Source organism: Takifugu flavidus, chromosome 4 (genome assembly GCF_003711565.1).
Source record: "Takifugu flavidus isolate HTHZ2018 chromosome 4, ASM371156v2, whole genome shotgun sequence".
Taxonomy (NCBI): Eukaryota; Metazoa; Chordata; class Actinopteri; order Tetraodontiformes; family Tetraodontidae; genus Takifugu; species Takifugu flavidus.
In genome coordinates this window covers 12,688,207-12,709,646 of record NC_079523.1, presented here as the reverse complement: position 1 = coordinate 12,709,646, position 21,440 = coordinate 12,688,207, and the positions used below count along the sequence as shown (strand labels likewise).

At 39.4% G+C, this 21,440-nt stretch overlaps 1 protein-coding gene and 1 long non-coding RNA gene across 5 annotated transcripts; both read right to left on the bottom strand.

Moving 5' to 3' along the window:
• Window positions 1–1,544: 1,544 nt before the first annotated feature.
• LOC130524875 (uncharacterized) lies at window positions 1,545–3,334 on the bottom strand. The gene is made up of 2 exons (XR_008950275.1): window positions 2,226–3,334; window positions 1,545–2,121 (listed from the first exon to the last, which is right to left on the bottom strand). It is a non-coding gene; the product is annotated as an uncharacterized LOC130524875 (long non-coding RNA).
• Window positions 3,335–8,159: 4,825 nt separating this feature from the next.
• Window positions 8,160–19,665, bottom strand: si:ch211-286o17.1 (hematopoietic progenitor cell antigen CD34). Of its 4 annotated transcripts, none has more exons than XM_057030958.1 (8): window positions 19,461–19,665; window positions 13,882–13,989; window positions 13,574–13,764; window positions 13,079–13,171; window positions 12,249–12,369; window positions 12,026–12,078; window positions 11,175–11,324; window positions 8,160–9,489 (listed from the first exon to the last, which is right to left on the bottom strand). In XM_057030958.1, the coding sequence occupies exons 1-8, from the start codon at window positions 19,558–19,560 to the stop codon at window positions 9,301–9,303; spliced, it is 1,005 nt and encodes a 334-aa protein (XP_056886938.1). In that variant the 5' UTR covers window positions 19,561–19,665; the 3' UTR covers window positions 8,160–9,300. The 4 variants fall into 4 exon arrangements, with proteins under 4 accessions (XP_056886938.1, XP_056886937.1, XP_056886940.1 ...); XM_057030957.1 differs by having other exon boundaries at window positions 13,574–13,803; window positions 13,882–13,986; XM_057030960.1 differs by having other exon boundaries at window positions 13,882–13,986.
• Between the last annotated feature and the right edge of the window lie 1,775 nt (window positions 19,666–21,440).

Below are 21,440 nucleotides of genomic sequence, written 5' to 3'. Positions count from 1 at the left end.
TAATGAAATCTACATGACAAAATCTTCTTAATAAAGAATGATTTCCCAGACCGCTACACCTTTATCCTGCTCCAAAAATCCAAAACCACAGATGTGCCAATTAGTTATATTTCTGTTATTGAATATGAAATGTGCCCGGATAGGAGAGCCATCACTGTTTATCTAACATGTACTTTGACCCTGAAAAAAGACTCAAATATCCTCAGTGTCAGCCAGCACTCCTATTATTTGGATAAATACTGAGTCAGCTTAGAGAACAGTTCAGGCACACAATTCTTTATCAAGGCTGCTTTCATTTGTCTGTTTGTCTGTTCTGACTCCTCAATGTAACGCTGCTATTTGTGAAGAAGCTCTTTGTTTTGACTAGCGTCTCCTCCTCTTTTAGCTCCTTTACCACACATGCCGTTCTTGCCATTCAGTAACTAATGACCCGACCATTTTATTCAAGATGGAAATTAAAACTCAGGGAATAGACACATGCATGACTGAGCATCAAATTCTGAAGAACCCATGCAGAGTAAGAAGAACTGGCCTGGTTTATATTTGAGAAGGTGAAATGAACACTGGGAGCCTGTAGGTGCTGTGTGCTGTATGCTGTGTGTTTGGCCTTCTGTGCATGTGTGGTAGGTGGTTAATCCTCTTACAGATTACAGGTCCTAATTTATCAGGAGTGAGAGGTGCAAACTCATCGAGCTAATGTGTTTTTAGGCACTACTCAACATCTGTGCACCCAAGGAATGTTGCAGGATAGCCCACAGCATCTGGAATAATCTGTTTAGCATATGTGCTTGTACATACATTGACATGGTGGATCCCGAGGCAGATGAGGTTTACCGCAAAATAAATTATTTTTAAAAAACCGAATTGCATTAAGTACATTTGAACACAATGGATAAAAGGAAAGAGCTTAAACTAAAATAGCTGCAATTGACTTTTCTTTTACATGGTAATTACACTTTCAGTGCAGTAATAGCCCCACCACTGTCTGCATCAACCTTAGACAATCACCGATGCCATCTATTAGTTAGTATCTCAGCCTTACTCTAGTACTCATGCTTAAACAAAAACAGTGCAAATTAACTTATAAAATACTTGGAAAGATAAATTCATATATCCACATCAGTAGATGTCAATGACACAACCCTATACACTATTATTATTGTGGTTGTTGTTATAGTAGCAGTAGTAAGGAAAAGTATAGCAGTGCACTGGATGTTCAGCTACTAAAGAACACTGTATTAAAGCATAATACTGAGGCCAGTAGTGAGTCCATTTCAAATTTAGCACCGTCATCTCTTGGCGGTGTCACTCCCATTCAACAGGATGTGTGTAGGAGGGGTCTGTTTTGTTTCATCCTATTTTTTTATGAAGTTTCTATGTGGGCTACAGGTGACTACTGGCTCCCTGCTGGAAACACATCTGTCAGTAGATTCACCCTCTCCTCAGCAGAGCAGCATCCAGCCCGAATGTGAGCACTGAACACGCTCATACTACATGCAAACATGAGGCACCGCTCAACATCTGCACAACAACAGTCGAGCGTATCACATTTATTTATTTATTCAATGGCAAAACACCTTACCCCAAAAGACTGGTAAAATACCTATCGAGGTCATTGTTTTGTACGAGTGATCAAATTGGCCACTTTATCCACTGGACTGGATAAAGCATGACACGTTCTGTTATTGTCTTATTATTCAGTATTTTATATCTATATAATAAAAGTGACTACTTTGTCTTATCGTCTTCATCCTTACGACCATCATAACATTCTCTTGGGAGTCAAGTCTCCATAGCATATGCTTCATTAAGATTTTGTTACTTCTCCCTTCTCTGAGATTCACCTCAGATTCAGCCAATGACCCGACAAATCTATTCAGTGGAGATAAGTGTGTGTGTCTCATTTTCACCTTAGAGGCTTTGAGAGGTGAGAGAGTGTTTTATCTCACAACGCTGTGGCAGGTAAGAGGAGCCACACCTTCCTTTACTGGCACAAGGACCGGAGGCAGGCACCAAGGCTTGTAACAGCAACAGCGCAGCCATGTCTTGTATTGGGTCCTGGCAAGTGTACTTTACAAGGTCTCGTACAGGAAGGCATCCTCTGGGTTTCATCAACAAAACCTTTGGGGCAAACAAAACTACAACTCGCTCACTGCTGATATGGAAAAATAAACAACCTGAGAAATACAGTCAAACGAATGAATGAATGGGAAATTAAGGAATACCTGTACGTCAACAGCTCTCCACACCAGATGAATTAGGTCGGCAAATGCTGCTCAATAGCACCCCCCATGTTTTGGCAAGAGAGGTTTTCATCAAGTGCGCACTGAAAAGCCATATTACACTCGCAACTGTGACGCAGCAAACATTTATGGCGTTGATTCTTTGAAGATAAACAACAACTTCGTGTTAACTACTTGAATGTTACAATTTTCCTATTAGACATACAACAGACGGATCATTCCAATCAATATGTTCAAGTATCTTTATCCGGCTTTAACTAATGCAAGCTGTTGTTTACGTTGATAACAATTAAAACGGCGAAGCCACTACTTGGGGAAAATAACCGTGCCAATATCATCAGAGTGATATTGTTCCGTTCCACAACAGGATTACGCACGATTTATCTCTTGCGCAGCATCCTATTCCGAGCTCTTCCTTCACACGCCATCCGCGCCGATTCACAAGCGTTGTGTACACCGCAATTTGAACACAAAATCGGAGACAAGTTGTAATCCAGGCGAACACAACTAGACTGTCGCAGCATGTTCGCGTATCGCAGCGGAAATTCCCTCTGGATTTCACGAGGCTTGTCGGTCCTGCTCTCTGACGCAGTTTAATTTACCTGTTGTCGTGTCGCTGGTGAAACACTCGTGATTTCAATTTCAAAAGTGTTTAAAGCCAGTTTCATCAATTTCCGGACTTTTATTTTTGTCCCTATTGAAAACTTTTATGTTTGTTTTTCCTCTAGATTTTTTTAAGAAACATCTAGTTTATGCTTTTCATTGGCAAAATAGCAAGGACTCGACTGGCAGTACATCTCACAGCCGTACTCTCTACGCAACAATGTGTCGCTGTCGCCCTATAATAACATAAACAACTTACGTGTTTATTACAAGCCTCGTTGCCTTCTATGTCGAAAGGAACTCGTCTGTTTCCTGGTGTCGCACAGCAACCGTTACTTAGTGAATGGATGTGCCGACCAGTTTCCAGTTTCAGTCTTATTATTGCTATAATCAATCTCAGAAAACACGTTCATCACAGTGGATCCCCTTAACGATTTTCCATAGCGCAACACGAGTAACCCGCCCCCAGACACTCCCCCAGCCGCTGGTTGGACGGGCTACTCGAGAGTCTTTTCTAATCGCCTGAATCACATGTGGATGACGCATGTTTACAAACATCGGTGAGGTCACATGGTCCTAAATGACGTTTTACCGTAAACTAATTCATTTTAACGCAACTACCGGAAGTCATGCCGACAGCGCGTCATCGCATTTGACGACAGGTTCTACTGTGACTTTTAGTTCAATGGTCCTGAACCATTGAGACGAAAAAAACAACAACAAAACAAACAAAAAACAGACAGAGCTCGTATGGATGATGTCTTTTTAAATATCAGTAATTGATTTTATCCGTTTTGTTTGCTGTTGCATGTAGTCGCGTATATCTGTATTTTAATTATTTTATTTATCTCAAATAATTGTTTTCACTCTTTTGTACTTCTCTTCATAAAGTAATCTTATACATCTGGTTTTAAATACTACTTGCACTTGTGATGGATTGAAAACAAAAAAATGTTAATGATGTGAGCGGTTATAGTATATCCTCATAAAATTAATTACTGTGCTTAATGTGTGATTTTAATAGGACAAAAATATTTTAATTTGTAGAATATTACAATTTGTAAATCACAAATACCATATTTGTGATGTTAAATTGCAATACCATTTTTCTTACTGCAGATGTGTTTTGTTTTTTTTAAATTATTGATACGACATTTCTGTCTGAGTTGTAAAGTAGGGGCTGACCCCTCAAGCAACGTAAGTCATAATCTAACTTTAAAAACTGTACCTTCTGTGATTTATAATTTCTACAGTTTGGTCCTCTTAAAGCTGCTAGTGCAATTTATGCTAACAGGAATGACTCAGTGCTCCACATCACCATTCCTTACGGAAAAAAGTAGTGTGATTACATCACCTGTTTTGATGTCTTTTCACCCGTGAATAACCTCTATTAAAATGTAATAAAAGATTAGATCGATTGATATCAATCCTGTAATATTTAATTTACTTTGTGTGTGTGTGTGAGTGTTTAATTGTTTTCATTTTGTTTGTGGTGCTTTGAGTACATTCTTGATATGGCAATATCTTCATTCATCGGCATCGCAGTCTCGGAAGACCATAGATTTCTTGTGCCTGGGAGTTAGGTTTTAACACACTCTTCTGTAGCTGAGAAGGCCAATGCGTGAGGCGCAGACACGGCCGCAGATGTCGCAAGTGTGGGCCACACCCGAGGATGGAAATGGTGAGGAGGAGACCTGTTGTTGCTTTCTCTTTATCCTCTTTGTTTCGTGGTGTTTTGCCAGAGTGTTTTCATAATTGAGCAGCCCGGTGCGGAGCGCCTTCTGCCACTTGAGGCGGTCCTGGGCAGTGACTTCCCAGTTGTCAAGGCTGATGTTGAAGCTCTTGAGGTCTTGCTTGCAGACATCCTTATAGCGTAACTGGGGGCGTCCTTTCTGTCTCTTACCAGACGACAGTTCGGCAAACAGGATGTCCTTTGGAATATGACCATCATCCATCCGGCAGACATGGCCCAGCCAACGTAGACGTCTTTGCCTCAGTAGAGAGTACATGCTTGGAAGCTGTGCTCTCTCTAAGATTGCCGTGTGGGTGACCATGTCTTTCCAGGTAACGCCCAGTATACGCCTAAGGCAGCGAAGGTAAAAACTGTTTAGCCTCCGTTCTTGGTGGGAATATAGGGTCCAGGTTTCGCTACCATAGAGGAGTGTACTAATGACACAGGCTCTGTACACCTGCACCTTTGTATGTGTAGTGAGCTTTCCATTGTCCCATACCCTCTCTGTCAGCTTCCTGAAAGTTGAGGCAGCTTTTCCAATGCGTCTACTGAGCTCAACATCAAGGGACAGATTTTCAGTGATGGTGGACCCGAGGTAGGTGAAGGTGTTTATGGCTTCCAATGTGTAGTTGTTGATAGTGATAGACGGGGGATTTTCAGTGCCCTGTCCCATCGTCTTGGTTTTGTTCAGGCTGATGACCAGGCTAAAGTCCTGGCAGGCTTGGGAGAAATGGTCCATGAGGGTTTGCAGGTGCTCTTGGGAGTGTGCTACCACTGCTGCATCGTCGGCAAACAGCATGTCCCTGATTCTTGATATGGCAATATCTTCATATGTCATTAAAAACACATCTTCGGACATTATGGTTGTAGATCATTTAATGTAAGGTTTGTGCTATAAACATTTCTAAGATTTTTGGTGTTGTGTAAATGGGCGTTTATTGAGTTTATTATAAATATTTTGAGCCTGGTCTTTACCACTGCAACCTGTTATTACCAGGCATTTGATGGAGGAATCCATTTCAGAGATACAGGAATCCTCATCAGACTATTAAGGTTGAATTCCATAAGGTTCTGGGTGATATTGACAAGCAGTTTATGAGCAGGAAGGAATGCAATTGTTAAGCCTTCTTTAACCAGTTATTTTAACTGGAGAGACTCACAGTGTCCTATACTACACAGAAATCAGCACAAATTCAGTTTCTGTTGTTTAGAATGTTTAGAATGAAGTCCGCTGGTTGTTTTCCAAGGGATGACCCCAGAGGCCTCTTCGACCAAGTTGAAACCGTTTTTTGAGTCTCGTTTGTTGCCAATATCTGATGAAAATCTTACTCTGCCACTGTCATGGACACTCAAGCATCTGTGGGAGTCAATGCCACAAAGGGCAAGCCTGGAAGCTGGGCCTCTCTATGATGTTTTGAGGATCTGTCAAAAGGCTGAATCCCTCCTTCATTGCAATTTGGAAACATACACAGACAGCCGTGCATTCTCGAGTTCAGGCCGGTTCAGTCCCTTTACAGATCTTATAAGAACAATTTCAATTCAATTTATTGCAAAGAGTTTGAAAATTAATCCCATTTCCATTATAAAATGTTTTAAATAAAACATTCATATTTCCCACCTTCAGTTAAACATAGTTCTCATTTCCTTGTTTAATATAGCTCCATGTTTAATACAGTTTTTTTTTTGTTATTTGTTATTTCATTCATACCATGGCATGTCAACCTGATTTTAGCAAAGCCCTTATTTCCTTACGATAAAAAATTATACAATAAAAGATTGTTCAAATCCCTGGAAAAGATGCCTCGATGGTATGACAGGGTCATTTCATTAAAAGCACCAGTGGACAGAATTTACATATAAGTAAATGGACATTTTTATGTTGCAATGGAACCTTCTTTAAAACAGTAGCAACTGCCACCGATGCAGAGTATAATTGAAAAGCTACTACAATTTAAATTTACAGTTTAAATTTGGTACAGGCTGTGTGACAAAAAGCGTTATCTCATTTAACAGGGGGGTACACCAACACCCACAGTACCCACATTCCAGCACCCTTGATTCCTCTATCAAAATGATCCAGCTATTATCAAACACCAGGCTGACCTTTGCACATATACTCAGTTTTATACTGGCTATATCTAGTGCTACTCTCCAGCCCACAGGCTATAGAAATACAAAATAAAAAGGTCACAGCAGGAATAGTGCCACTAATTTAATTAATTAATTTAAATGAAAGAGGTAATTTAAAATCAAACATTGCCATTTCATTCTAAAATATGGAGTTTAGAGTCAATGAAGACAGTAAAACAGACACTTTCTGACCACGCAATAGCTTATAACGTTAAAAATAACAGTAGAGGAAATTTAAACTCATAGCTTTTTTTTCCTCGTTACCAGTAGGAGCACTTCAATGGGCAGCAGTGACATCTAGTGGTTGTTATGATGAATGGCAACTGGTGCTAGGGCTGATAAGAAAAAAAACTGTTGAAATGACCAGACTTAAAACAACCATTTGGTTTACTTAGACCCCAAAGAGCAGCCATCTGCGTACCTCAAATTGAAGTTGAGCAGCAATTCACGTGAAGACAGATCAGTAAATTCAAATGAAGTAATCTACATAGTTTTGAGGAAGAAGATGTGGTTCCTATAGCAAGCAACAAAAATACAACAAAGTCAAGTATAAATGTACCTTCAAACCATTTACATGTCAACTGATGACATTAGTTTCCCCATAGGCCTACAGCAAAAGCAAAAATAGGACCAGGCAGCATTATCTGAGGGTGGTGGAAGCTGAGTCTGGAACTGGGCTGGGAGTCGGAGTATTTTAGTTTCAGTCCCAGTTGGGGACAAAAAACCGGAAGGTGAGCTAGTAGCAGGAGACATGCCAGGACATATTCAGCGTACCTGTTAGTGAGATTCTGAACTGAGGTACTCCAAGCAACTGTTGACGACATTTTACTCACCCTCACTCCTTTAAAAGCATGCATTTTGTGTGTACCAGTGATTTCTCTTTAGTGAGACTAATAAAGGATGGTTATTTTTCCTGAAATCACTACTTCTGAGATCCTCCAAACATTTCATCATCAGATTACTATTTACTTCAGAGACTTTATAACATCCATGTGGCACGCTTTACAAATTATAGGCTTAGTGGTTTCACTGGCATGTACTTGGGCAGTTATTTCTTGTTTGTTTTGTTTTTTCAAGTATAGCTCTGTCAAAATGATGCTGTGTTTTTCTGGGCAAAAGCAAATTACCTTTAGATAACAGATGTGATTAGTGATAAACTACCAACTGCTGGTTCAATTAGGGAAACAGTATTTTTTTTACACGTATGCCAGTACAAGTCAAGTAGTTGACCAATTACAAGTCCCCAGATTGTTGTGAAGTGTTTGATGTTGATAAGAAAATTCTTGGCTCGGTAGTTTTTGTTCCAGTCACAGTTAATCTGTATCGCAAACATTTGTTGTCAACTCGGGTTTTTGCAAATTTGTAAATTTGTCAGTTTCTTCATTTTCTGCCAATTCAGTCTTTAATCTGTGAAGATTTACAGGTTTTAGTGTTAAAGAAGTGTATTTCAATTAAGAGAATAGGAAAATGTTTTATGGTTAATTGTAGGACATCCGCAAGACAAACAAGACGAATGCTGTAAATGCTAATGGGCATGAACCAACTAGCACAATACAATTATGCTTAAGACATCTCAAAAGGATAACCACCACATTTACACTTGCAGCCACTTGTAAATAGAACCTGCTTCAAGTTGTTCACAGCTGTCATTGCATTATGTGATTTCAGCAAATCCTAAAAAAGTTATTGTTTCAAAAACAACACCACACAAATACAAATGTAGACAATACTCTCAAGTACTTTACAACCTACCCGAACTTCCGTGTTCAGCATCAGCAATCAAAATTATTGAGGCAAACTGGCACTATTTTATGTCAAAATATGCAAAGCTATATAACAATGTCTCAATCTTCAGGATGAGTTCTGTCATTTTAAAGAAGACTGTTATTGAGTGGGTGGTCTGGTAGCTTGAATGAATTCTACATTTGGCTGAATGCTTGGCCTGTTTTAAACCTTAAACCTAGAATTCAGGTTAAGGAAAAACAAAACAAACAAAAAAAATCAATCACTTAGAGGGTCCTCAAAACTGCACAAATCTGTCTTTATATCTGCTCATGTCTACATCACAACTTATAGAAACTGTTCACCTTATTTGGGATCAACAGCACACATTTGGCATTCTTTTGTAAATCTATAATAATACTCAACAAAGCTCAAGTCAAGGCAGCTAATAAGTCCTAGGCTAGGTCACTACTGAGAAGGGTCCTCTTGCTAAGTATCCTCACCTTTTCACATTACGGGCATTGCTGTTATGGTCATATCATCATGCGCTTCAATGTTAATGTCATTCAGTGCATCTACATGGACTTGAGTATCCCAGTTTTGTTTGGACTTTTGGGTATCCCATTTTTGTGTTTGTGTATGTAAACATCATGTTCTGATTTCAGAATCCAGGATACTCTAGGCTTCCTGGAGAACTCCATAAGAAAATGGGATCCTCTAGCATAAAATAAGCATAATCGGGATATTCAAGACCGTGTAAACACCTTTTTTTTGTAAAGGCAAGTAAAGGTGATCTCTGCTGCGACAGAGGTGCTTGCATGGACTGGGTCCTCTGTGGATGTATCACAGTAGAGGAGTTGAAAATATGATTCACATCTCAGTGTCAGCCACAGGGGTCACATTGTCGGAGTGACCGTTAGTCGTGGAGCTGGGGTCGGTCCCGTTTTCTGGCGGAGACTGTCTGTTGACGGTGGGTTTGTCAAGGGGTTCCTGGGGAAGGGGAGCCACCGATACCAATGTGTTGGCCTGGTTTTCCTCATCCACCTGGAACGATTTGGCCTACAAATAAAACATCAACGAAAAACATCAGTGTGTGATACTGATTTATGATAGCACACCAACAACTGTTTAAATATACCGGTACATGTTGCAGACACATACATACTTTCTTTGAGAGGTTTATGAGTTTCAGCTTTGTGTAGACTCAAAAGGGTGCAAGAGAACGTTTTACTGGTAGGTGTTAAACTTGGTACTTGCTTGTTTCTTGTTTCAGTATTAAAATTCTGTCTTAAAGACACAAGACAGACACAGTCTTATGGTAATCCTTGGTTCCTGCGATCGCGTTTTTAGTGATCTTTGCCATACAATCCTTCTCATGGGTGTAACCACATATGCAAACACTTAAATATGTCTTTGAATGAATTCGAGACGGCAGAAACACTGCATCCCCTGTGGAGGGGCTGCAGTAGAAAAGGGTAAAAGGAGGAAGTGCTGCTTTGAGTTACTAAGGTGATTTAAGCAGGGCCTCACTTGAGAAATGGCTGTAGGATTATTTTACATTGGACCTAAAATCCATAGAAAGAAAAGTAAACTGAATGTTCTCAGACTGCTAAATGGAGCAAAATTATCTTAAGCCCATGACAGGCAGCCCATTTACTGTGTGATTGAAGCAAGATCGAGGTGCTGAACCAATGTGTCAAAATAGCTCAATGTCTAAATGAATGAGGCGGAATTTATTTGGAGTACAGTATCTGGGCTATCAACATTCATATAGGATTGTGATAACTTAAATCGGGGGGTGTCCATCCTTTTTTGGAGAAAGGCCTGCAGACATTATTTTAAACATTCAAATAATACATGTAGTATTATTATATTATAATGTATACATGTATATTATTATCAAGTATTGCAAATAAATACACTGATTTATTTATTTTTAATTTTCATAGCGAACAACAAAGCAACCAATTAATATAAATAAACACATATTTCATTATTTTTCCATTACCATGCTATTTTCATAATAAAATTAATAAATTAGCCTTCTATAAAAGGCTGGCCATATGTTGGATTTGTGACTCAGACTGGCAAGTGGGACAGTTTTTAAAAAACACCTCTTTCAGTATATAAGGGGGATGTTCGCAAATGTGAAGTTTCTGAGTTCATAGCCTTCCTGGTGTAGTTTGTCTATGAGGAGTCTTGTACTTACCTTTGTTTAAGATCCATCCTTTTTGCATAACATTGCTATTATGCTAAAATGATGCTGAAAAGCTAGTCCATGAATTTGCTGTTTTTAGGCTGGAATGTTCATTGTAATGAAGATGTCTGGATAATTCTTTGAGAAGGCTTCAGCTGATCCAAAAGTTCTGACAGGAATTCAAAAGAAAGATCACATTTATCCTGTGCTGGCTTCTCTTCCCTGGCAGACCATAAATCCTCTTTATAATTGCTGTATTTCCCTTTATGATGTATATGTTTCTCTTCCTCTACTCTTTCTGTCCTCCCACTGCCTTATCTCTTCTTCTTGTCCTCCTGTACCCAGCCAACCAGGAGGGTCTCTCTCTTTTATTCTTTTGGTACTGGGAGGCCAAAAATAAACCATTGTAAGACAGAAGGTGCAGTCAGCATTAGAACTAACCTGTGTTGTGGCTGTGATAGGGGCTGGCACCACACTTTGGACACATATGGCTTAACTGTTTTATTATGCAAAGGCAAGTACAAAATATGACTTGCTCTTTACTCACCAGTCTGACACCTTTGGAGTTCTTGCGGTGTGTTTTGAGGTAGTATCCAGCTACCAGAAGTGAAGCCAGCAACAGGCCAGTCAACAGCAAGGAAGCGAGCACCAACTTGGACTTTTGTCTCCAACGACTAACAGCATTCTCCACCCCAGTCTAATGGGAATTAAAACATTAAAAACATCAACATCAGCTAAATAAATTGCACTTAAACCATAGGGACTGGATTTAATTCAGACTAAAAACATTGATGGGATGAAAATATTAATTATGTAGTTACTTCCGCTTGTTGTGAATCAACTTTAGAAGAGAAAAACAACTCCACCCATGGTATTTGTTTGCTCAAAATAGATGTGAAACTTTGTTTTTCTGAGCCAAAAAAAGTGCAGTTTGTACATGAGAGTGTGTAATGAAAGGGAAAACTCTCCTAAATTCCTGATTACACGCATGTTTTCCAGTAAGGAAGGAATTTTAAACCAATGACAGGCTCCACAGGCACACCCAAAAGCCTGAGATTGTGTCTCAGTTACAAGGAAAGAAAGACGTTTAGGGGCTGTTTGCATGTCACACAACCTGTCAGTGTGCAGCAGATAGGAGGCTTTTGCAGTAGTTTCAAACCTGTTTTTCTTTCCTCAAATTTATTTTGTCTGCCTCAGAACATCATGAGCTCACCAACATTTTGCTACTTTTAGATGTTAATATTGACAAATGGCATTTGCTGACCAGAATATGAGGCTAATTTGGTTAATAGTATCAAGTTTCCTTTACTTTCTTTTTCTAATATAAATGTACAGTTTAATAAACATTTAATATGCCATACATTAAAAGAAAAATGTATTTTAGAAGTAGTACGGTACCTTATCTTTGATGTTGTCATTGTTGAACTTTTTGGTCATCCCCGAAACATCAGCTGGAAATAACAGAATGGAAGGCAAAAATTTAATTGTTGATGGGGTTTTTTTCATTTTTTTTTAATTTTCTGTATTTTTCTAATGACAGACCACCTTGAGTTTAGACTTAAGTTACAAATAGACAGCTTTTGGACAGAAATGCTGTCAACCAAGCCTATTTTTTGCTCACCTTCAACATAATTTCCAGAAACAATGAGTTCATCAGATCTGTCCTCCTGGAAGATCTCTAGTTTACAGTCTTCACTGCATAGGTCCTGCAGAACACTCTGAAGTTTCACTCTGGTGTTTTCCTACAGCCACCCCAAAAATGAGATGATGACTATTATTGGTTCTTCAAAATCATGTCAGAAACTGATTTATTAGCATTTATTTAAATGCATGCAAAACTGCTGCATGACTGGATGGAGACACAGCATTACTTCAACTGGCTGTTATGATACTTCCCACCTGCTTGAGTGTTGTTGGTTTAATAGTTAGTGACCAATTTGTGTTACAGGTAAACAGAAAATTACAAGTTAATATTAATGAACATTTACATTTTCAGGATGACACAAATTTCATGGTTTCAGTGATAAATGACATGAGATGTTGATGTGTTGACAGTATTTGTCAGTGGTTTGGATCGAGCTATGGCTTTTCCAAGCTGAGTTTTGGTTTCAAAAAGGTTGGTTTTGCTTTGATTCAGTCTTGAATAATGCATAAAATTGCTTTCAATGACTTTAGATGAGCCTGTTGCACGTTAAATGTTCAATAGCAGCAGTGAGCCCACCCGCTGTGTCCATGACCCGTCCCACAGGCAACAGTCACCTCAAAGACCTCATTCGCCTCCTAAGACCTGAATGTGAAAAACTCACTGGTAGTTGTGCAAACATAAGACCATTTGATTCAAATATACACACTTTTATTGCAGGTGACTTGAGACTCTCAGGTGATCATAGAGTTATCCAGTGAATTAATTTCCATAAGATAGAATAATAAATAGGTGCTTTTTGAACTTACACAGGTAGAAGAACTCTTGAGCTTTAGACTGACAGCGTTTCTGTTCTGAACCGCTTCTTGGCTGACACAAATAACATCATCTTGTGTTACCACCTATCAAAAGAAATAGAATTTAATGGCCTAAAATAAATTCAATAAAATGAGTGGAAGCAAATTTCCTTCATTCATTTCTATTTCCTATACTAGCTTGGGAGTTGAAATGTATCAGATCATTGGGGGAAAAAAAGAATGGCCATTGGCAGAAGCATCTTCCCATACTGTACATCTCTTCCACCGTGTCCTGTTGAGCTTAATCAAATCAACATTTGCAATAATTAGACATGCATTTTTCGTGCCTTCAAAAACCATAATTACTGCGCCCTTTTTGGTGGAAAAGAATTGGGTCCGACATTGTGAAGAATAGGATGTGATTGAAAACGCATTTATTAAAAGAACTGAGATTTGGGTTGTCATGTTATAACACACATGTGATCATATAGGGCATCATTATCATACCTGTGGTCTGTTGGCTGGACCATCACCTCTGGGAGGCAGCGGCGCCGGCGTCTCTAGTTCCGAGATTTTTGCCAGATTTGTTTGCACTTCTCCAATGAATTCAACCACTTTTTCTGGAGCTGTATTGTTGTTGTGGTCTCCTGCCTCTTTGGGAGTGGCCATTGTGGTCTGTTTTGTCAGTTCAAGAGATGCTACAGTAGGAAAAACCAAGACTTGTGGATCTTCATGCTCTGCAAAGGTCATTGAAATTATTTATTGATAGATTCCCCCCCCCCATGGATGATATTACACAAGTCAATGCTTTTTACCATGATCTTTTGGTGTCTGAGGAATCATGTCTCCTCGTACATTTGCCTCTGGAACGTCAGGTGGCATTATTGTTGTGGCAACTTCTTCTTCTTGTGCCTTGACGCCTGCTGTAAAACAAGTACTACGTGTCATAGTTTAAAAACATTCTTTGAAATCCCTTTTTTTCTAAAATATATAATACAATCTCTACTCATACGTACATTGAAACCTGAAAAACAACACCAAGAGTGAAACCTGCAACCCATTAGACTTTGGGTTCTATTAAAAAAGGCTTCCACTCTGAAATAGCAACAGCTCACAGGATCTGTGGACAAACTGAACATATGTGGTGCTCATTTTAAGACAGGACCATACATCTTTATGTCTAAGTAAAAGACAAATTGTAAATGACATGTCTCTCAGACACACATACACATAAACAATCACACATACTTTTTACTCGGATGCAGGGAGGAGGCACGAGCATTAAACTGTTGTGGTTTCCCACTGATATTGTTATGAACCCACAGAATGCTGTTCAGCATTGGGACGATTTGACTGGTGCCATTGAAGTTGTTTTAGTGTATAATATACATGTCGAGAGACCGATTTAGGATGTGAAAGATCTGCAATATTGTTTAAAGTTCAAGCAAGAGTCTGCCACAGTTCAATAATTTTATAATGCAATGGGGGAAAAAAAATCTCAAAGATGAAAAACGCAGCTCTGACCCCAAATCAGAGTCACTGCGAGACATCGAAGCTAGATGATTTCCTTTCAGTGTGTTTGTTTTTTAAATTCTAACCTGCTGTTGCTTAGTCTATAAAATAATTCTCTCTGGGAAAAGAACATCTGTCTACCCACTGAATTAAAATTAGAACAGGAATGCAATGGGGAAAATGTGATTGCGCTGTTTGGGCAGGAACTCAACTGCAGAGTTCAATCACAGCATTTAATCCAGTTTGAATATCATTTTATTTATTAAAATTTCAATAAAATAAAGGTAACTGTTTTCTCCTCTATTACCTTAATTGTTCAATCCATTTCAATTCAGTTCAGGTCATATGGTGGTTCCATTACCATCAAGATTGTCTCTAGCCAAATAAATAAAACACAGCCCAATGCGCAAGAACTGCAAGAAATCCTCCTTTTAACAGGAAGAAACCTTGAGCAGGATCAGGCTTCCATGGCAGGGGCTCTCTTGTTGATGGGTTGAGTAGAAGCTGAAGAGGGGATCAAACAGAACTGATTACAGGACGGCATGCAGGATATTGGGTTTTTCACACTTGGGACACATTTATTCACACACTGATGCTATTGTGACAGTTGTTCACTTGCTTCCTCTGATAAATTATTGTGACAAAGAGGTGCCATAAATAAAGAGTAACACTGCTGTTTGCCCTGCTGGCAGGTGGGGCCATAATTTTCTCGGAAGTCTTCTTGCAGTGTTAACATGTGTTCACGGCAGTTGCCTGTCAGTATATAACTGGGGGAAATAAACCCACCATGATTTCAGCCTGTTGAGTGACCTTTGAATGACCTGTTTTAAATTAACCACATTAGTTCTACAACAAAGACTTCCACATAGAAGTCTCTTGTGGAGGTTCTCAAATTTTGCTATTTGGAGTCAGAGTGCGGATGGGATTTATTGCCATCGATGATCCTCGTTGTCTCCCGTTTACCTTTGAGAACATTAGCAATTTAATCTATCAAAATAAATGATATGTCATCGTTAGAGCAGTAAGTAGTAATGGTTTGAGTGAATGTAATAGAGCTCTAAATTTTGATTTAAAAAAAAGACTAAAATCTATTTATTGTTAACATATGTAATAATTCTTAGTAAATGTATTGTTGCAAAAGTCTGGCTGATCCACAGCCAGTAGCAAGGACCTACCTTTGTTTCTTTTATCTGTGGGTGGTTTATTTATGTATCAGAAAAGATGAGGCTCAAAATAAATAAGTTGTTTTGATTTGAATTAGATTTTCTCATAAATATCATGTCATCACTTATTTTCATCAGTTGAATTTTCTTAGAAAAACGATTCAGGGAACATTCACTGGATGTTCTGCACATTAGAAAATTTCACATTAAATTAATCTCCCACTAACTGATTAATACCCACAACAGACTTATATTTCATTAATTTCAGTCATTATATACATAATAAAAAAAGAAGCCAAGGTATCGATTAGGGATGTTGCAATCAGTGCACGTACTGTGCCTGGCAAACCTAATTAGCCTTGACTCTTTGCCTTAAAAAGACCCTGATTTGGACTGAATTTCCAACTTGAAAAACCACATTGCTCCAAATGACCCCCTCACTCCCCTTTCCTTGGTATTCTGGGAGAAGGAATGTGGCCGGCTCTGGAAGAGGACATGGCTGCAGCTTCAGTTCCTTTGCTTCTAGCTCTCTGCATGTCCTCTTCCATTTACACAGAGTTCATTTTATCAGGATGTTCCCCATCATCTCATCCAGGTGAGATATGGACTCAGTTCTCAGCTCAGGCCTCTTGATGAAGAGGTTCCTTCCTTTGCTTCGCTGTGAATTTTCTACATCTTAGTTTTGCACTGATACAGTGAGGGGAAACAAATCTTCTTCAAAAATGTCAGCTCAGTATCTTCAAATAGGTTTAGCTGGCAAAGAGCTGAATATTAAACTTACAAATCCCCTTTATGATATAGATTTACAAGCACAAGACTAAGAATTCACATTTCTTGATATATATTTACATAAACTTACATTGGTGCATATGATTTCAATCTTGACATGTGTATCAAGTATAGGTACAATATGTACCTATTCATTGTCACCCAAATGGACAAAAATAAAATATCATAAATATATACATAACATAAATATCACATTTTTGAGATCCTGGGCTGTTAAGAATTCCCTTTGTTATTTCCAAGGAAAACCATGACTCAAATTCTGCAATGTAACAATACTCAACAACCTCATCGCAGATCATTTAACTCCGCCATTCTACCATTTGCTGTGTGATGTGCACAGGGAGGTTATTATGTTTCCTATGGGGTTTGTGGACCCTTCCTGCTTCATCCCACACACAGGACTTGTCGGGATCATTGTAATTAATCATTTGTAGTCCTGCGGTTGGTTTACAAACCTTTTGTCCTTTGTTCCTTCACTGCCAGTTGGCCTGATAACAAAGTTTTATGTTTAAGTCATTTGAATACGAGCTATCAGTTTTAAACACGATTGGGTTTCGGCATTTAAAAAAGGACTAAAAGGGGACATCCATTTGGTGTCAGTAGGGTAGAAATCTGATCCAGAACCTCTTCCACAGCCCTCCACCCCATGCTCGCTCGAGCATGAATTTCAAACATGAGACAAAGGAATGCAATCCTTTTTGTTGACCAGAATGTCAATTTTGCTTCTCACATTATAATGTCATTTTTTGATTATATCCCAACAAAATAGATCACCATGCTGTTTATTAGTGTATGATGCAAAATATTGCAATGTAGTACTCTCACCAGGTTTTTTTCTTTTTTTGCTTTTCTGTTTCAGTAGTACCAATAATGTTTTAGTAATATAAACACTGTTTTGATTTTTATTCGACAATGATTCAGGATTTATTATCTTGGACACTTTTAAAGATGTGAATGTGAGATTTTAGAACGTGTTGAGGAATGTGACACTGGAGCCAGAGTCCCCATGCTGTGCAACCTGACTCTCTTTGAGACAACAGACTGACCTGTCTCGGTCAATCTTCCCTCCTGCCCCTCCTGATATGTCACAGCGATTAACCAAACCTATTCTTTTCCCTTGGCAGAAAAGCAGCTAGGTCTTATGTGTCTGAATCAGGCCTGGCAGCAACACTTCTGCCCAGATGTATCATCAACACCCCTGGAGCTGAAGAAATTACTTACTGTATTGAATGTCTGCTGCCAGTTTCTGGTCATGGCAACTGGGAAACATGGGACATCTGTTTCCAATTCAGAGATAGAGCACATACGCACATTTGCCTGGCTACTCAAGTTCCAGTGCCTTCTGTAGTAACATTGAATAAGTCTGTCTGGCTTAGATTTTGCAGGAAGCCTGTTATGAGATCCAGCACGAGGCAGATACAATCAACAGCGAAGCACTGATTGTATCCTGGAAGACTTTGAGAGGCACTACATCATTATCACCATGTACCTGTCATTGCACAGATGGTAACGTATAGGGGGAAATGTCCATAATAGGCCTTTAATTCTCTGGGATGGAGTAACAGAAGATGTTATTTGGATTGTCAGACCCATGAGTACGCTCTCTTGTTCAGACTTCACGCGTTCTCACGCACGCACACAAAGAAGATTAGCACACTACCCGCCCAGCGTCTGAGCCCCAACAACCTGTAACTGTTATCTGATTTCATTCCCCTTTCCCTGCACACAACTTAGATGGTAACCTAATGGTTTCATATTTTGCATCCAGTGCATCAACAGCTGTTGCAAGTGTCTGAAAAAAACCCGATAAGTTAAATCACTTTTCATTTGTAAAACCCAATTGCAAATGATTGAGGGTGTAAAATGTGTCGCTGATACTAAATATCTCAGGGTAATTGGAATTGCTTGTATTCCTTCATGAATATCGCTGACCTTTTGGCCAATATATTACCTCAAATGGTGCCATAGAAACAATGATCTACATATTTACATTGATACTGAGGCTTCCTAGTGTTCCTGTGGATGTTTTGAAGGGTTTTTCCCCACAAATTAGATGTTCTGCGATAACGTCTGTCATTGAGCTTAACTCTCTATTTGTTTTTTCCTGTTCCTGTGACCTCAGTTCAGGTTTTCAAGGTATTATCCTCCTGTATTACCACTGCTCTACAGTCGCTAAATTTTTTTATTGAGCCATAACCCTTCACTGCTTTCAACTTAAGATGGACAAGGCAAGGAATGTTGTGTTCAAATAAATAAGTTCGAATAAAATGATCCGGTCTCCAAAATATTTTCTTTTTTGAAGGGTGCATTTATGGGAGCTGCATGTTATCTTTACACAAAGTTCAGTCCTCCTCTGCCCAAGACTTGCTAAATTCTCTCTATATTCTCACAGCCAACCTTGACATGCTCATTAACGACCTGTCTCCACACCCACGTCTCACGCACACTCCAACTGGCCTCACATTACAGCGCTAAATATAAAGGCACATTTTGCGAAGTCCTCAAAGGCATTTAAAAAAAACAGAAAACATCTTACAGCCTAAAATTGAAGTCGAGCCCATAAAAGGGCAGCACTGATCATCTTCTTTAACATAGCAATGCAGAGGAAAACAGGCCACAATATTTGCTCTCTGAAATGGTCCTTTGTTTGCTGTTGTACCCTTCAAAGTATCATTTTTCGGCCAGAATGCTGAAAACAAGACATCACCTAATGCTTTCGCAAACATTTACTTTTGGACATCCTTGAGCATGCTCTCAGAAGATAACAAGGTAGTGTGTTAGCATTCCAGTAACTGAAATGTTTGTAGGGTTAAAACCTGGGTTCAAAACTACAACCATTCATTCTCCTACCCATGCAGCCCTCCTCTTGGCCCTCCCTCCTCCTCTGTCTCCCTCTGGATGCCATGCAATCTATTTTTTTAAGTACTCACCACTTAAGAGTGAGGCCATGAGTGCCAGAAGCAATGCCAGAACTTTGCAGGACCCATATGTCCTCTGTGCAGATGATGCTGCCATCCTCATTCTGAGCATGTAGGAAGGTCGTGTGAAAAAAGGCTGGATAGAGGGTAAATGCTAGATGAGCCTTTAATGTTTCCTAGTACCCAGAGCGGGACAGAGTTGATAAAGCACCAGTTGTATTCTGTCAGTTTTTATATAGCCACCCCTACTTCCCTCCCTGACTGAGGCCCAGCCCTACATGTGGCGTTTCACTGGTTACTTTAAGCCTTCATCTGTAACCCCACCCTTCCACAAGAGTAGTAATCCACTACACAATGAAAGTAGATATCTAACAATAGGCAATGCCACTTTAAAAATGCTTAAAGAGGTGGACTGGAGAGTAGAGTATCCTGAGAGGATATACTTGAAACAAAAGTGTGACCTTCTGTTATGCTAATGTCTTAATCAATTCCAGTGGCCTTAACACCCCATGCCACCGAAACCACAAAGCAAGGCCATCAATCAGCTGCAGCTATCCACACTGGGGAAGACGCTGCATGATCTGCTTAAACCTTTCTTACTTCCAAAAGTCCTAAAAGCAGCTAACCCTGAGTTCAATTTCTTTAGTTTCCTTTTGTTAGTTTTTTCCCCCTAGAAGTTCTCATGCTCCCTATAAATCACACATCTGAAACCCTTGGTGGCCACACCTTAAAAGGGTTGTTTAAATCAATATAACACCTAATCAATGAAAAAACTAATTAGCTTCCACAGCAATCTAAGAAGAACCAGGACCACCACAACTAAAATGTTCATGCTTGGGAAAGGATTTTGTAATCTGATAACACTTTGAGAACCAGTTTTGGCCCCATGCTTCCCCCACCCATCACCCCATTTCCTCTCTTGTCCCTCCCTCCTTCTTGCCCCAGTTCTATTAAACATTAGGCTTAAACAGCAGGGTGTTACGGTGGCCATTTGGCTCCTTGTTGTGCTGCATCTTAAAATCCCTAAGGGGAAAAAAAATTTGTGATTCATCCTTTGCAGCTGTCACAGCTGGACTGCTGTAGTGAAGAATTGTAGCTTATTGTTGAATCAAAGTCTGTCACAAGCTAAACATTCAAATTCTGCTGTAGTGTGGTTGTTTTATATGTGCACTACTACATATAAGAGCCCACTAGCTGAAAGTCCAGCTAACCCATGATTTCAACTATTAATTTGTTATCATATGTGTCATCATCACTATGTCCCTTTTCTGCTTTATTGCTCTTTTGTTTCTGGACTGGTTTAGTAAAGCATAATTGCCAGTTGGACTAAGTTCACTCATATGTAGTTGCTTCAGCAAACAAAAATCAGAATTATTCTCACCACTCTCTGGACCTAAGAGCGTGGCTGAGACCACTGACTGTTTTAAATACTACTTTTATTGGGAACCCAGTCAAAGGAGCAGGAGGCTGGGAGATGCAGTTTGGCACAGGAGAATTCTGGATGAGGCACTGGAAGAGACAGAGAAGTAAACATTCCACAAGCATGTAAAAATTGTTGGGGGTCAGAAGTAATCTAGTAATCTAGTAAACTCAGTAGCGTTGTAGAGGAAGAGATGCTTTGGAAGCCTCCCACAGAGACATGCAGGGAATTCCGCTGCCCCTGATTATTCCTCAAGGGGTTCTGCTGTACCTGCAGAGATCCACCACCCACACCTCCAACCTCTGATCCTTAAAGACAAGAGAGACCCATCAAAACAGAAAAAAACATGCAGGAAAATAAAATATAATTGTGCAATATGATTGAATGAAGATTTTTGTTATAATGATTTTAGCCAAATCTGAAGATTTTCTCTTTAGTCCTGTGATCCTATATATGAAATGCAAGACACACAGCCTACTAGTTGTATTTTTATCGTTTAGACGTTACAGAGTAAGTGTTAGTCTATTCTCAAGTCTATGATGGTAGAGTGAAAGAAAAATAGAAGTGTCTGC